General features: G+C 36.1%; 1 protein-coding gene across 50 annotated transcripts in view; it reads right to left on the bottom strand.

Moving 5' to 3' along the window:
• PTPRD (protein tyrosine phosphatase receptor type D) overlaps positions 1–18,503 on the bottom strand; it is a 545,821-nt gene that overhangs the window by 192,694 nt on the left and 334,624 nt on the right. For all 50 annotated transcript variants that reach the window (XM_074017470.1, XM_074017474.1, XM_074017485.1 and 47 more), the window contains 3 exons: positions 17,383–17,493; positions 13,748–14,017; positions 10,311–10,892 (listed from right to left, as the gene is read on the bottom strand). In XM_074017470.1, coding sequence (XP_073873571.1) covers positions 10,311–10,892; positions 13,748–14,017; positions 17,383–17,493 — 963 coding nt within the window. The remainder of the gene's footprint in view (positions 1–10,310; positions 10,893–13,747; positions 14,018–17,382; positions 17,494–18,503) is intronic.

Genomic DNA, 18,503 nt, shown 5'->3' with positions numbered 1-18,503 from the left:
ACTTACTCTCTAGCACTACATGTAACATTAAAAATTATTTCCAATTAAACTTATAAGATCCTACCTTTACTCCAATAACAAAACCTACAGGCAAACAGAATCACTTAGCATTTTGTCTTACCAGCCCATATTTTGAAAAAGAGGTGTAAAAAAGGAAAAACAAAACAAAACAAAACTCTATCACTTACAAATAATTACTTCTAATCTCTAAACTATGTTAAATTATTTAATGCATTACACCTAATACAAACAAAATATCCCCCCTAGTGCTACAAAGCTGAACTACTACTAAAATTAAGACGTTTATAGAATACTACTTATCAGAAATATGGTAACTTAAAGAGATCATCTATAATTCTGTTAGCCACGTAATCTATTTGATAGACAATCTGGAAGAGCTGTTTATCAGCTGTAATAAAGAACGGAAAGTCTATTCGGTTTAAAACACCTTACTCAAATATACTAGAATAATTACTAACCTAAATGTCCTAGTCCACACCTGAGCCTATCAGTTCCCCTCTATCCCTTACACACAAGGCTGAGTCAGGGTGTCACTGGCACATCTAACAGTACATTGTTCTTGGCCACCGTCTGCTCTGATTGGTGAGTGTCCATGCTTTCCCAATTGTAAAATATTTTGATCATTACCCTTGATATTATGGCATGTCTCACTGCTCTGTGGCTGAACATATGTTCACAGTCCCTCAAGTTTAAATGAGAATTCCATTTATGTTTAAAGAAAAAAAGAAAACAATAATACTCCACAGCAGAGGAGTTAAAAAAAAAACATCTAAAGTGTACTTTAAAACATCTAAAGTGGCAACTTCAGCAAAAACATTTTAAAACACATACAATACAGTATAATTTGTAGTTGAAAAGAAGACTTTGGAGAAAATGTATTGCTTTCCTTTTCTGTTATAGTTATGTCTCTGTAGTATAGCTTTTAAAAATGCCCTCTGTTAAAGCAGTCTTCAAGAATGATCTGTAGAATCCCTAATGATAATTTTATTGCTCTGGTAAGTCACCGTGTGTGTGTGTGTGTGTGTGTGTGTGTGTGTGTACAGGAATACATGTTTGGACTGATGCTTAAGGTCACAAATAATCAGTGCTTCCTATTTCTAGTTGCCTTCATCATCTTTTCTCTCTTTTTAAAAATCACAGGCCTTGAAAGTCTCATTGATTTGATGTCTCTGGGAACTTACTTTCTGAACAGAGAATCATATTTTTTTCCCCAGGACCTGCCCAGTGGGTGACCTAACACAATCATTTAGATTGAAAGGCAAAAGAATATAAAACATCGAGAAGCAAGAAGCAGAGGGACAGAGGGGAACAAAACACAAATAGGCAAATTGCAAAGCAAATGGAAAATGCATTATTTCTAAAAGGGAAATACCGAAAGCACTGGCAGGGGCAACAATGGAAACAAGAGTGATCAGATAGATGGGAAAATTATGATAGGATCTAATATTCACATGATGAAAGGGTTTCTCAGGCTAAAAATGCACACATATGCCTATGTATGCAGTCACAGATTTTTTTTCCTAGTTATATCTGCTTCTTTCTTTCTCCCAATTTCCTGGGAAACAAGAAAGTCTGTGTTAGCTCCTGACTCAAACCAAACCAGAGTACAGTATGGTCAAGAATCAGAAACACAGAAAACATTGAAGGGCTGCTCTCAGGATAATAATTGCCTCTTATGCATTTCCTCCCTGCCTAATGCTAATAATAAATTGACATTGATTGAAAACATCTTGGAAACCTAATTAACTTTTTCTTACTTAAACTGTTTACTTTTTGCTTTTAATTTGTCTTGAGGAAATTCCCAGTTGGTCTCAATATTTCATTCTTGTTTAGTGACACAAGCTTCGTCTGATCATGTAATTCTGTTTGTTTCTATTAAGAGCCCCTTCCCTCTAAATAATGACTTAAGTAGACACATCAGCGTCTCAGAGAGTACACTGTCCTTTTTATTCTTGCACAAAGCTAAGAGCTGGCTAGACAACTTGATGCAAAGTGTCTTCATCTAATGTACAGGAGGTTCTCTCCTGTTCTTTCCTTATCCTTCTTTTGAAATGGTTCAGAGGGTAACTTCATGTATTAGATGTTAAACTCGTGGTACAGGCTTAGGCATGGTAACTCACATCTGTAATCCCAGCACTTTGGGAGGCCAAGTTGGGAGGATGGCTTGAAGTCAGGGGTTCGAGACCAGTCTAGGCAACACAGCAAAACCCTGTCTCTACAAAATAGTAAAACTTAAAAATATTAGTTGGGCATGGTGGAGCATGCCTGTAGTCCCAGCTGCTTGGGAGGCTAAAGTTAGAGGATCACTTGAGCCCGGGAGGGTGAGGCTACAGTGAGCAATGACTGAGCCACTGCAAACAACCCTGGATGACAGTGAGAATCTGTCTCTAAAATAAATAAATAAATAAATAACGTATAAAATAAACATGTGATGCAAACACAAATGCTTGGAGGTGTCAGGTAATTTAGAAGAGTGAGAAGGCCATAAGGGGCCTGGGGCCCAGTGGCGCGTGCCCCCCCCGAAGAGGAAGCGCAGGCCATGCTCAGTGACAGCAGGCTGCTGCCTTGTGAAATTTGGGCCCACTCTTGTCCCAGCCTCAGATTTTCTTCACAGAAGTTGATCGTGAACCTTCCAGGTAAAACCTTTCCATTCTTAATTACTGAAAATTAATTGAATTTTAAAAGCACTGTATGGGGCAAAAATGTGTCTACAGGCTAGATTCAGCATATGGGTCAGGGTTCTAAACTAACCTTCCATGATCTCAGGCTCCAGACTCATCAATGGCTTAAGGGTTTACTACCCACACTTCCTCGGGAATTGAGGGTGTACCTGATGATATCACTTCCTCAGGGCATTTCATCATATTTAAACCCACCACCATGAAGCGGAGGATGCAAAGGAATTTTTAAAAAAGGTATAAAATGAATGTATTTTTAAATTCCCAACATATTGGTCCTAATAAGCATAATATATGTATATAAGAAAACACTTTAGGGGCTACAGACTGTCATATTTGTTTTCTCTGTAACACTTGAGACAGGGGAGTACTTTCATTATCTGTCAATTGAATTTTTATACCAAATATTGTGTCTACAGAGGTCCCATTTCACATTATTATTAATGTTTTCTCTCTATATATGTTTATATGTATTTATATATACAAATGTATAAATGTAAATATTTACCTACATTTTATTGATTTATTTAGTTAGTTTTGAGACAAGGTCTTACTGTATCACCCAGGCTGGAGTGCAATGGTACAATCATGGTTCACTACAGCTTTGACCTCCAAGTCTTATGTGCTCCTTCTGCCTCAGCCCCCTGAGTAGCTGAGACTATAGGCATGTGCCATAATACCCGGCTAATTTTTTAATTTTTTTGTACAGACAAGGTCTCAATATGCTGCCCCAGGTTGTCTGAAGTCCCCGGGCTCAAGAAATCCTTCCACCTCGGCCACCCAAAGCACTGAGAGTATGGGTGTGAGCCACTGTGCCTCGCCTTCTTACACATAGATATTTTACACTCTTGTAATCATTACACACCACACTTTCTCACTGGTATCTTTTTTTTACCTTCACTTACCAATCCTTTGTCTATGTATATCTTATTTTATTTTTATTTTATTCAAGAGCTTTTCTGTGTTGTAACATTTCCTTTGCTGATTAACTTAACATAAATTTTATAAGAAAATGTGAGATTCTGGGAAAATGATGGGCAAATAAAAACAACATATCCAGACCTTCAAGCAGTTACTTCATATTCAAAGGAGAGAGATGATACTGACCATAAACCAAATTTACAATAGGACATGGAAAGAAGAAATAAACTAAGCAAAAGTTTTTCTTTAATATTATATTTAAGAAGTCATTATATAGTGTAAAGGTATGTCCTTCCTCTTGATTACTTATTTAATGTTCACAAGGAAATAGAAATGTGAGCTATCAAGTCCCTAAAATAAGATTATAATCCCACTAATACATATTAAGTACTTGAGCATTATTATAATTATACTCTATAAAAATATGTGAAAGCAACGCAAAGAAAAGGGATAAAAAAGAGACTAACAAAAGAGAAACCTTCACATTATCTGAAATGCTGATATCTTAGAAGAAATTAATATTTGAATAAAATTTAGAGATTATCTCTAAAGAAAGGTTGACACATATTACACTGCTAAACAACAGTTTCATCTTGCTATAGTATAAATATGAAATATGACCAAAGATACTAGAAAACCCATGATTGCTAAAATATCTAGTATTTTAATAAGGTATGTGTTTTAAAATGTGTGTATCTAGCATGTTGATAAATGATAACAACAATAAAACCGACAGCCAGAATTATAATGGTAGTAAAACAAAACAAAATTCAAAACAAAGAGTCTGATGTGTAAATGCCACAAATATATCATTGACAAAATAAGTACTTAATACACAAGCATCAGCACAAATCTTACTCTCAACAGTCATTAAATATAAATGAGAAAAGGTTAAATTTTATTATAGTTGTATTTATATCCAGTGCTCCTTTAATCACTGCTAAAACTATTCAGAAAAAGGATTTAAATTGGACTCATAACTTTGGTTATTAGAAAGCAGTCTTTTTCTAGTTTGCTTGTATAGGACTGTTGACATACACTAATGAAATGATTTATAAAGTTCTGGAAACCTAAAAGACTTTGTCTCTAAATGTCATAGCTTATATTTTAACACTTTTGCAATGCCCAGAATTTGTAATAGCATTAACATCCCTAAAATGTTTAAAGTTGATACTAGTCATTAGTATTTGATAAATATATATATAGAATTCTTTATCTTTTGAAGGCATATATCCATATAAGTCAGATGATTTTCAAGAATCTATTAAATGAATAGAACTAAAGGTCAGACATGCTTTCTAAAGAAAGTTCAGAAAAAAAGGCACATATTAGGATTTAAGATTTATAATGCCTCTAATTAGCATGAACATCAAGCAACATTTAATGCATTAGGTTTGAGATTTAACTTACTTTTTTATCAGAGTTTTATTTGCACTTCTATAAAATATAGTTACCCTATGCTTTTAGTATAATTACCTTTATAAGAAAACTACAAGATGTTCTTTTTTCCTTCCTCAATGTGTTTTCTAATAATGAAAATATTTTTCTAGCTTAATATAAATACTTCCCTTGTCAATGGCCATATATTTCCCATATTTTCAAGGTAAACTAGTTGCAAGTGACTTTGTAATGCCAGAAGTCAGGGCTATGGAGAACTGGGAAGACTGACCCGTATTTCAGAAAATAATCATCACAATGAAAGTCTTTTCATATTTAAAACCATTTAAAGATTACTCAACACAGTCAACTGTACTAATATTCACAATCAAGGAGAAAAACTCACTATAAGACAAACAGATCATATTCTCATTTTCTGTTTTACCAGAAATATACAAATTTACATCAATCCTTCACTTATATCCATCTGTGTGACTCATATTAGATAAAATCAAAAGTGAGACTTCTCTCTTAACCTCACTTTGATCCTAAATACTGTTCTTTTGGAATCCAGTTTCAAAAAAAAAATAGGAATGTGAATGTCACAGAATTAAAGATAATAAAACTAAATGAGTACCTTTCAGACACAGAAGACATCAAAATGTACATATCTGTGTATTTGTAATTAAAATGTACTTCAATGCCTACATATTACTGATCACTAAATTTTCATAAAGTTGGAGGAGAAAAATTGCAGTGCAAATAATCATATCCTTAAATTTTGTATTTCATAGTGGTTATTGTCCTAGCATAAATCCTAAGAATTCTTTAGTCAGTAACAAGAAAAAGGAGCAGCTCAGTATTAATTACATCAGAACAAACATCACTGTTTTTGGCAGGTGTCCACTAATATCCACTGGCCTTTTTAATGAAGCCTACAGAACAGATCAAATCATTGTGCTATTTTGGAGGGTTTTTTTTAGCTTATTGATCTTGGCAGGCAGTCATTATATCACTAGATATCTTCTCAATCAACAGGTATTAAAAGTAAAACTATTATGAAAGATTCTTGGAAACATCTTCATGTAAAAAAGTTAGTCAAACAGAGTGGGAACAACTATTCTAATATATCCATGTCCCATTCATCTAGATTTTCTGAGTTCTGTCACTAAATTAAATCAGAGCTTTTGAAAGTGGAGTCCCCAGCTCACAGTAACTCAATTGCCCCTCTGATAATATTACCTTCACTGAGTAATGATTCAATGTCATATTCTGTCCACTGGTAATATAAAAAAATAAAGATATGGTCTGTCTACTTAAACATTGCTTCTATATTTTTCCATAAATTGCAACTGAAGGCATCAGTGTTTTTCTTTTTCTTTTTTTTTTTTTTTTTGAGACGGAGTCTTGCTCTGTCACCCAGGCTGGAGTGCAGTGGCCAGATCTCAGCCCACTGCAAGCTCCGCCTCCCGGGTTCACGCCATTCTCCTGCCTCAGCCTCTCGAGTAGCTGGGACTACAGGCACCCGCCACCTCGCCCGGCTAGTTTTTTGTATTTTTTTAGTAGAGATGGGGTTTCACCGTGTTAGCCAGGATGGTCTCGATCTCCTGACCTCGTGATTCGCCCCTCTCGGCCTCCCAAAGTGCTGGGATTACAGGCTTGAGCCACCGCGCCCGGCCGGCATCAGTGTTTTTCATTTAGCATTCTAAATACAAGGATTCTCACAATTGTCAAAGATTCACATTTTGGTTGAATTAGGTTTAGAAAAAAATTTTGTTTCTTAGATAGTTTAATCTTCCTGCCATTAGAAAATAAAAATATGAAACACTATAGATTTCTATCTTTAAACTGGTGCTTACAAAACTTAGAGCCAAATTTAGCCAAATTTATTTAAACTGAGTTAAATTTCAGCCAAATTTAGTGCTTGAGTGTAATGATCTTTCACAAAAAAGTTCTTCCTTCCACTTCTTTTAGATAAACTTAGTTTTTTTTTTTTTTTTTTCATTTCTAAATGTTTTCATGTGCTTCTGCACTGGAATAATCTAATAGCTACTTCAGTATTTCAGAAGTAGGCTATGTATAATTCTTAAATATATGAACAAATGAAACAATTGCGTTTTTTTTTTCCTGCCTCTTTTCATTTAATTGCATACCTAGGTGGGCATAAAAACGCAAAAACTATCACATTAAGCATATTATTAATTTAAAAGGTAATGGTAGTTGATAATGATTTGGCTCTGTGTCCCCATCCAAATCTCATCTCAAACTGTAATCCTCATGTGTCAAAGGAGGGACCTGGTGGGAGGTGACTGAATGATGGGGTGGTTTCTCCTATGCTGTTGTTGTGATAGTGAGTGAGTTCTCTAATGAGTTCTCTAATGATTTATCTAATGATTTTACAAGGGGCTCTTCCCGCTTTGCTCTTGTCCCTCCTGCCACCATGTGAAGAAGGTCCTTGCTTCCCCTTCATCTTCTGCCATGACTCTAAGTTTCCTGAGCTCTCCCCAGCTATGTGAAATTGTGAGTCAATTAAACCTCTTTCCTTTGTACTCAGTCTTGGGTATTTCTTTATAGCAGTAACTAGCACAGTAGTTAAAAGTATCCAGAATCCCTGGATTTAAATTCTGCTTTTCCACTTAGTAACCTTATGACCTAAGGCAAGTTTCTGAACCACTTTTTATCCTCTTTGATCTTCAATTTACTCATTGGCAAATGGAATAATTCCACATCTGCCTAATTGGTCTGTGAGAATAAACACATGCAAAGTTCATAGTATAGTGTCCTGCATATGTTAGCTACTATTATGATGATTACATATTAATAATTTAATGTTTTACATATTAAGTTACAGAATGTTTCTCTCCATTATCTAATCTATATCCTCTTATGAATTTTATTGCATCCTACGAAAATCCATATATTGACATCCTCATCCATAGTACCTCAGAGAATAACCTTATTTCAATATAGGATCTTACCCATGGAATTAGTTAAGATGAGGCCATAAGAGTGGCCCCAAGTCCGTTATGACTGGTGTACTAGTAAAAAGGGAAATTTGGGCACAGGAATGCTTAAATAACATAATGTAAAGATGAAGGTAGCGATCAGATGATGCTTCTACATGCCACGGTACAGCAAAGATTGCCAGCAAACCAACCAACAGAAGTTAGGGCAGCAGCATGAAGTATATTTTCCCTCACAGCCTTCACAAGGAACCAATCCTGCCACCACCTTGATCTCAGACTCCTAGGCCCCAGAAATGTGAGACAATAGATTCCCATTGTTTAAACCACCTAGTATGTGGTTCTTTTTTACAGGAGCACTAGAAAACAAATAGAACCGCTACACTCTATAAGGTGGTTATTATTGTAGACTAGAAAACTGAAGTTCAGAGAGAGATGAAATAAATCACTTAAGGTGACAGCTAATAAATGAAAGCTTGGGATTCAAACCCTGGTTACGTTACTCCAAGACCAAGGATTGAAAAAATATCACCGCTGAGAAATTTAAAAAGCTGAAAGTGGACTGTAAGTCCCCATATAATTTCTTATAATTTTTTAATAGTTATGTAGCTGCTAAAACAGTATAACAAAAAGCAATCTCATAATAGTTGACCACTTTTAGTCAAGAAAAAGCAGAACAAGATTTACAGATATCTACATTTTCCAATGAGAAGCTTTTTTGATAAGAACAGCCTACAGTATTTTTTTTCTGCATATTACTACAGCATATAAATACAGAAGTACTGCAAATGGCACATAGAGAAGATATATGGACAGTTTTTAATACAACTGTGGTGAAACATATTTTTATAGCTGGCTTTCCTACAATGTCATACAGAAAAGAGTAAATCCATGAACAAGCCAATGAGAACCAAATAATGGTATGAAAATAAAGCCAGACAAACTATTAATATAAATGTGCTCTGAGATTCCTAGAAGCAAGGAAAACAGTTAAGCATACTTCATATAAAGACCATGACGTGAAAACAAGTCAGTGATTACAGGTATCAGTGAAATAGATGATAGATACATTATCTAGTACAGGCATCTGAGAAAATTTATTAATTACCAGGATTAGCAGTGAGTTATGTCTACAGATTATACTGTCTCCAATAATATGATTATTATGTCGATTTCAGAACAAGACAACAGCATGCTGCCAAAACATTTGTAGATTAATGCAGGTTTAAAAGATGCCAACTCAATAAGGAGTCAAAGAAGTAGCTCTCAGATGCTCAAGAATAAACGTTTGTTTGTTTGTTTGTTTGTTTGTTTGTTTTGAGATGGAGTCTTGTCTGTCACCCAGGCTAGAGTATAGTGGTACAATCTTAGCTCTTTGAGAACTCGCAAACTCCACCTCCCAGGTTCAAGTGATTCTCCTGCCTCAGCCTCTCGAGTAGCAGGAATTACAGGCACCTGCTACCATGCCCAGCTAATTTTTGTATTTTTAATAGAGATAAGGTTTTGCCATATTGGCCAGGCTGGTCTCGAAGTCCTGACCTCAAGTGATCCACCCACCTCGGCCTCCCAAAAGTGTTGGGATTACAGGTGTGAGCCACTGCGCCTGGCTCAAGAATAAACTTTACAAGAGGTCTCTTATTTTATATTAGCCCAAAGCAAAACTGATCACCTTGAATTAAAGACCAAAGAGGTTTAATATCCTCTTAGGAAAATAAAACCACTGGGAGGATCAAGTATTCCTTCATAAAATAGTTTAATGTCTGCTGTAGCTCTTAGCAAAGTTAATGAATCAGGCCCCAAAGTTCTATCTGAGATCTCAGTAACTGTCTTTCTTTGTCCACTGAGGCCATACAAAGAAATATAGAAATTAAAGCCACTCAGAGAATATTTATTTTTAAGCCAGTAGCTTCTGGCAAATATAAGCCATTCAAATACCCAAGGCCCTGGAACAGTATTATTTTTTAGCTTTGTTTTGAACCATCCAATCTTACACAAATTAAATACTCTTTTGAGACCACTCTACCATACTAGCTATTACAAGGAAGTGTAGTTTTTCTATTCTCAAAACTGGGCATAGGGGAGACATTTTTCTATCTCATGCAGAGAAGTCTTCAAGTCATTCCCATACAAATTAAAAAGAAGGGGTGCTAAATGCATTGTTCTGCTCAAAATGATTAGTTTTTCAGATGTCCATGCTTGTTCCTTTTCCGATATCTATCATCTCCTGCTTTGAAGCCCTAAATCTCAAAAATTAAAATTTATACCATCTTTGTTCTTTGTTTTGGTCCTCCTCCCCTCTCTGCACCAGCCCTTCCCGCCTGCCATACTTCCCATCCTGAACCAAACTTACCTCCTGTCTGAGTGATGACTTGTATGTCACCTGAAAGTGGACCATCTCCAATTGAGGTAAAAGCCAGGACTTTGACAGAATATGTTTTCTGGGGCACTAAGTTGCCAATAGTAGTGATTTGGCTGTCAGCTACATTGTGTTTCATCCAGTTGTTCACATGTTGAGTGGGATCCATTGTATAATAAACTCTATATCCTTGGATCTGTCCATTCGGCTCTTCAGGTTCCTTCCACTGTACCAAAATGGTGGTAGAACTCAACATTCTTGCCTGGACATCCCTTGGGGCACTGGATGGCGCTTGCTCTGAGGTCTGTGTCAGCACAGGTTCGCTGGGAGGCCCCCGCCCAATGTTATTGACAGCAACAACCCTGAATTCATAATCCGAGTAGGGACTTAGTCCAGCGACACTGTAGCGTGTGGTCGCCACCCCATCAATTTCTTTGTAAGGTTCCTCAGAGTTTTTAGGTTTATGCTGAATTATGTAATAAGAAACAGGCTCAGGGTTCCCAGAGTCCCACGTCAGTGTGATGCTTGTAGCTGTGCTCTCGGTCACTATAGGAGTTCCTGGAGGTTTGGGTAAGGCTTGGATGGGGGAAGATAAAAGACAATGACTACCCATCATCCCTAGAATGTTTCAAGAATCTATAAACTCTACTATGAAAATAACAGGATTATGTGTCTACTGAAGATTTAATCAAATGAAACTACAGCAAAGAGTAGTTTTCTGAGTGGCCAGGAAGTACAGTAAAACATACATAGGTGACACAAATACTGCTTCACTAGAAGGGCTTGATAGCATATTTTTAGGCTTGTATCCAAATCCTCTACTCATTAGCTAAGTGATCCTGCATGCATTCCTTAACCTCTCTTTGCTTTAATTTCCGCATGTGAAAATGGGGAAAACATTATTATTTAAGTTATATTCTACAGCTGTATGTAACTGTATTTCATGGGTTTGCTGTGAAGATTAATGAGCCAATCCACTAAGATTCTTAGAATGTATCTGGAACTCACACAAAACCTTAGTATTAGCTGCAGTTATTACTATTATTATACCAAAAGCTTGGCCAATTAGCCCCTTGCCCCAGTAAATAAACGGTAAAACTGAAATACCAATAAACATTGAAAAGAACAAAATGTGGAATACACTAAAAGGAAATTAAATTGCTATGAAAGAATAGCATCTATATTGTTGTAAGACATAGTACCATTACTAAAAATTTTCTTGTAAATAAACGAACCAAAAATTTTAAGGTGCAAAAGAACAGAAATTCCAAATCAATGTTTTATTCTTAATATTTAAAATTGCTGAAGGAACTAAATTAAGGCACATTCATGAACCACTTTTTAAGGTATTTTATTGTCATATTAATATGCATTCTATATTCCACATCAGAAATATCTGATGTAGCTACGCAACAAATATTTGCAATAAAATCCATCTTTTTAGAGGTCTAATTGTTTCTTTTTGGCAGAAGAATACAAATAAAAATACTACTAATTAAAAATACAAACTGTCTGCCTTGCTGACCTCATATTCAAGTGCCTTATTCTAAAAATGATTCTGAAAGGCAGTGATATTAGGGTAGGAAGGGGCATTCTAATAGTTGTCTCTTTAGAGAAATCCCAAAGGGTAACATTCATATAATCAGCCCTTTAGTGTCCCTGTTTCCTTCTTAACATAAAGGCAAGAAGTATAACACTCCCTAGAATGGCAGCTGTTCAAGAGCAGCAAACTCGTACTTCTGACTTGCTGTAAAATCGTGAATGCCTAGAATGCTGCCTGGCACTCGGTAAGCTTTTAATGAGAATTGTTAAACAGTTAACTGAATAAATGAGTCGGCACCTATTCTTCTCACTCTCTTCAACCCGTTCTTTTGTTTTGATTTATTTTAATTTGCCATTTAGATTCATCCTTATGTTTTATTTGTTTATTTTTGAGGTGGAAATCACAGGGAAGTGACACGAGTCAGGAAAACAAAGACAAGAAGGTGAACAAAATATTAGTTGAAAGTGGCCCCTGCTTTTGAATTCTTAAAGGTCTTCAGCAAACCTTCAAATATTTAAAGCTGAAATGGTAATTATAAAAAAGGTGATTCAATATTTACACACTACTCAAAGAACTACAGAATGATAATATTTTGCCAAGGGAATTTACTGAAAATAATAATAAAATTAAATTTGTTTAAATATTCTGGCCTGGCATTTTTCAAGGCTCTGTGTGATCCAGATTTCCCCTACATGTCTTTCTGAACTTTCAAAGCAAATACAAATATTGCTAATTAAAGTTGTGCTCACTGATATTTAGCTGACATTATCAGTTTCACTAAGTCACATTTATTGTACAGTACAGGTTTTATATCTGTAATGTACAGATAAATACATGTGTGCTTATTATGTTAAGTTTATACAACACAACATTATTTCACACAATTATAAATATTGACAATGTGTACCTTTGTTCTCATGTCATTAGTTTTATATAGCACATATTTGATATATATGCTTGGTTAGAGATATGACACCAGTTATAACATGTGTATTGCATTTTCTAAGATCACATCTAAGAATGGCAGCTTTTTAAGAGCAGCAAACTCATACTTCTCTGACTTGCTGCTGAATTCCGAATGCCTACAACTTTGCCTAGGAAAGGAAGATAATTTGTGTTCGTTTTGCAATAGTTCTAGCCATTTGCAGAAAACTTAAGTTGCCCTATGTCTGATTCAATTTGCAAACACTTTCTCAAATTCTATAAATACTGGGAAAAAAACAAACAAACTGGTATCCTCACATGCTTGTACTCTTTTTCTCTTTGGTTCAAAAATATTCATGTAATACGGTACTTGGGTGATATTTAGTCTGTTTTCTAAAGGAAAGAATATTTCTTGAGCACTAATCTATGCAAGGTGAAAGATAAAACTAAAACAGAATATACTACTACTTGCCTCTTGATTTCTAACAGTAGGGCCTGCCAAAAAGTTAAATCATCTATTATTAGACTATGTTGATTTCAACTTTTTTCTTCTTTTTCCTTTGTATTTAGAAATTTTAAGCATTTATTAATGCTCATATTGACTTTTCTTGGGGTTCTTATCAAGGTTCTGTTCTAGTATGTAGACTGTACACATCAGTCCCACCATAATGGTTGACCATGTCTAAAATTCCTAGTTCTGTCTGGTTAGTGCCTGGGCCTCCATGAACTGTCTTTTAATATTTTGATGATTATCTCCACATAGGCTGCCAGATACTTCCAAGAAAAAATCTGCCTATCTAAGCTTATGCATCTTATATAATACCACAGATATGATTAGGTTATACACACATTTAAAACTCTGAATAATGAATTACTTTCGATTTTTAAGGATGGGCTTCCTAGAGGCATTAATCACTTGGCTTAAGCGTACCCAGATCCTCAAAGCATGATCCATTGAGCATACCTTTGACAGTGATCTGTGCTATTGCTTCAATGACACCCAGTGTCGACATAGCAACACAGGTGTAATTTGCTGACTGTCTTACATCATTCAGTTCTAGCACATTTCTTCCTATTGGCATATCATCTTCAGGTGTCAGATCTTCTGCCCCCAACATCCACTTTACATAAGGCATTGGTGACCCCACGGCCACACAGGTGATATTAACGCTTCCACCTGGCATGATTTCATGATTAGTGGGTGGGATAGAGAATCTTGGTGGGACACGGCGAACTGGAACAAAACACAAGGGAAATGATAACATATACAAGGCAAGAAAAAGTGGATTATTAAACACATGACATGCACCGTACAGACACGATTCAACAATTGAAACATATTGTGGATTGTCCAAAAACAAAACATAAAGAAAAACTGTGGATAATACAGACCATACAAGTATGGTGTGTGTATACACAGAATTATTTAGTTTCGTCATTGATATCTTAGACACACTCATACAAAAGTTGATTCAGACCTACAAGGGCCCCACAAAAAACTATCTACAAACTAACAATACACAAACATCATGCATAAGATAAACACAAAAACATATACATGCAGGCATATAACAATGATTCTATGCAGGCATGTATATGCAGAAAAGGGAGCTGGAAGGTCACCAGCATGTTTAAGTTGAGTATCAAAACCAACTTCAGTGCTGTGCACTTCCAGTTGATGTGAATGTAGGTGTGGGACCACACTGTCACATCCCAGCCCTGGAAAACATCACCTACAGTACACTGAAAGTGCACTTTATGTTTTCAGATTCATAGTGGATGCAGCCTCAAGACCTCACACTAACACTGGAACAAACACAGAAATGTATATACATATTGATTTGCAGTCACAGAAGAAGAAACAGGCTAACACCAGTAGAGATACTGGATTGGGTCATGCAAGGCATGCACAAGATGGAATCTCAAGGCCCGTGCTAAGGATATTGAAAGAATGGCTGGAATCCAAGACAGCAATGACAGCAGAAGTAGTAACGGGGCAATAGAAATAAACACGAAAGGGGGAGGTAAAGTATAATGATTGAAATACAGAGATGTAGGGGATGATAGGGTTGAAAGATAGATTAGGCTCAAGTTGTTAAAGGTAAAGATTTCAAATTCAGAAAAAGAGATGGGTGTTTCACATACAGGATTCCATTCAATTCATATCTAAGGTAAAACAACATAAATGACAACAAAATCTTTTAAAAGGCTTTTTATGCCCACATTCAAATTGAGAGACATTGGGAAAACATACAGCAGGACATGACATTAAGAGAAGAGATCATATTAAAGCAACATAACACAGAAAAATTACCAAGCAATTAAAGTTCAGTGTTCCTGCTTCAGATAATTTGCAGGTTTGTGTGTGTTTAAGTAAATGTGTTTTGGATGTGATACAAGGAGAAGGTGAGAGAGAAATTGGTTTCATCTGGGGCTTTTACTGGCAAAACGTCATACCATAAGAATTTGAGCTCTAGAGGGTAATCTTTAGGAGCACACCTTAAATACATTTAATAAAGTGATTTTAAAAATTATAAATAAACTGATAAATAACCTCATAACCCCAAGAAGAAGATAAGTAATTCTGTCTGAAAACTTTTTGGCTGCACTTAAGTCAAGATAAACCTCCGCTGATTTGAGATGGCTCACTGCAATGGCCTCATGGGTGAATGACAGTCATGGGAGAAGAGGAGAAAGCTAAGCATGCCTCCTGCAGTCAATTCACAGAAGTTACACAAAGCAAGCAGGAGCCAGTGTAGACTCTGAGGTATCAAAGAACATATCAAGAAAAATGGAGGAGAGTTTAGTCTTCATGCTTGGGATTAGGGGAGAAACTAGAAAAAGTCATTCTATGGGCAGCAGGCATCCTTATAAGACAGAAATTAAAGGCGGGGTGGGACACGGGGAGAGTGGAGCAGGAAGGAAAGCAGGAACACTGACCAAGTTAACTGGACTTTAGAGAGTTAAGTGTTACCAGTTACCATGCACCCAGGTACATTCTCTCCCATCATGCACCACAGTTAGATATCACCAGCAAGCACCAGAAGCCATGGCCAGGGCATTCTCTGCTAAAACATACCATTAACCAAAAGAAGAACACAATGCAGCTACATTCATTTCATTTGTATTCTTTGTTATTGGTTTAATTAATAGTTTTGTAAGGTGGGTAAAAAGTAAAAAACACACCAACCTTCTCGCAGCTCTGAGGGATGTAGGGGGTTTGATGCAGAACACAATGAAATGAGGAAAGGAGAAAAACAAGGGAAACACAGAGAGAGTAAAAAGGCCATATCAAGGCTTTCAACTGCTACTTGAACATCTTTATTCGCTCTAGTTCATCCTTTCTACCTCAGCTGGAAAAGTTAGCAATATCTCACAGACTACCATGGTATTAGAAACAATAGCTAGCATCATTTTGAAATTTTCCATGGAAGAAGGTACACATGCCTCATGCAGCAAGGGAGGTCACTATTGTGGAAAAAGGATCAAGGGACTTTCAAAGAATTTAGAGAAGAAACGGCTTTCTTCATATTTCCCCACCCCAGACTCCATAAAAAGAAAGGAGAGAAAAACATCCCCAGGGAAACAAAATTACCTCTAACAAAAATTTCAAAATCAAGCTAGGTATTTTCTTAAGGGAACCCATCCTATTGTAACTTAAAGCCCTCTCAGTCTTTAATTTAATCCCACCCCCACCCATGCCTTCGTGGTTATTCACAGATATGTAGACCAAGAATAAGAACACTTCCACTAGACAAAAATAACTACAGGAACTGGCTTTAAGAACTCTCGGGAAGCGGAAGTACTTCATTCTAGTTGAGTGGAAAGGCATAGCCATTCATAAGCTCAAAATTTAATCATTTTTATTACTTCATGAGAACATATGAATGTATCCTTATAATTCATTCTTCTCTCAAGGACAACTCACGTTACTATTTAAAATACAGTTTTCCATGGCAATCAAAACACTAAACATTTCGGTCTTAACAATTCAAAAAAGGTGTACGTATGTGCACATATATGAATACACATGTGTATATATATATATATAATACTATGTGTTTATAATTAAGAAAGTATACAAAGAAAGAAATACAACTGTGCTATTTGCATGTAGCATTTATAGAGTTAGCAGCTTTATCCTTACAGTTTCAGCAGCAGGGGTCATGAAGACATAAACACCTTTATGCTTGGAATTGCACAGAGAACTGATTAGTAGCACACCAAGCAATTATTTCAGGGGTTTAATAAGGAAACAGAAGAGAAACAACAGAAAAAAAAGAGAAAGAAAAAGAAGAAAACCTCAAACAAATGCAAAGCACAGTTCAATCAATGCAGCAAAAATAGAAACCAAGACATAAAAATGCAAATATACTTACAAACTTCAAGCCTCAGGATAGGTTATATTCAAGAGTTGTCTTTTGGAGTTAAACAACATATTTTAAATTTTTAACTTTTCTATTTACTAACTTGTTTCCGCTACTGTCACTATTACCAAATCAGCTTGTTAACGACTAATATAACGACACGGACCCTGCGGTGTCTCAACTCCCCCTGAGCCTGAATGAAGAAGCGATGCCAGGGTTATGTTATTCCTACCTCTGACATATAAATTGGCAGGAGCGGAATAGCGAGTGCCCGCGCTGTTGGTGGCAACACACTCATATTTTCCTTGGTCAGACTCTTCACTCTGCTCAATCTGAAGAGCTCCTGTAAGGATATAAAATATATTGCCAAAGAGATGATCAGAGAAGGCTTTCTCAGTTCAGAAAGCTAAACCTCTTAACAATATGAAAAGCCCTGCAAAGCGAAGGTCCACTCAACGTCGATTCAATCTCTTGCTAAGTTGCACAGACAGAAAATGATGCGATGAGAAAAACATATAGAGATTATTTTTTTTTACATCATCAACGCTAGCATTAGAAAACAATATCTCTTTTTCCAAGCAAGACTTCTAGTCATAATTAACACTCTTATTTCCTAGACTAATAAAATGAAGATGGGTGAGACTGCTTCAAGGAAGTATGGCTTTTAAATAAAACAAAAGATTAATTTTTGGTTTTGTTTTGTTTCATTTTGGTACCAAAAGTGGCGCAAAAGATAGGTACGCACAAAAAAAACCAGGCTGGGTTTTCAAGAAAGTCTTCTGCTGAAGAAAGCCAAAAATACGCAGCGAGCACAAAAAGGCTGCACAAAGCAAAAAATTAAAATTAGTCATTATAAATTATCAAAATATCACTTAAAGAAACAAAACTCCCTTAAGACATGCAGATTTTTAAGAAAAGAAAGACAGTTTTCCACGACTTACAATCATTTATTACGTTTGCTGAAAAACAAAGAGCAGTTGAATTAGAAGATTTTTAAAAAGTTAAAAGGCATGGCCTGTGCCACAAGGAAGAGCCAACCAACCACTGCTTGAGGACCCTGAGATGGATCCCCTAAGACACCCATCAAAATCCACCAGTGGGATTAGCAGTGTGGTGTCACAAAACCCCGAGAAAAATACAAAACAAGAATTACAAAAGAAATGCACACTGAGTCAAAGTATGAAAAACCAGCAATACCACATACCACCAAGAATACTGAGCACCTTTTGTTTCCATAGCCTGAAGGACGGAAGATCCAAAAATCCGGAGACGAGTAATCCAAGAAAAAAAGAAGTGGGGAAAAAAGCATTGCTGTCAGATTGGAGACGAGTGGGATCAGGTGGAAAGGGGAGT

Source organism: Macaca fascicularis, chromosome 15 (assembly GCF_037993035.2).
Source record: "Macaca fascicularis isolate 582-1 chromosome 15, T2T-MFA8v1.1".
Taxonomy (NCBI): Eukaryota; Metazoa; Chordata; class Mammalia; order Primates; family Cercopithecidae; genus Macaca; species Macaca fascicularis.
The sequence above is the reverse complement of the archived record's forward strand: the minus strand, read 5'-3'. Positions and strand labels throughout refer to the sequence as shown.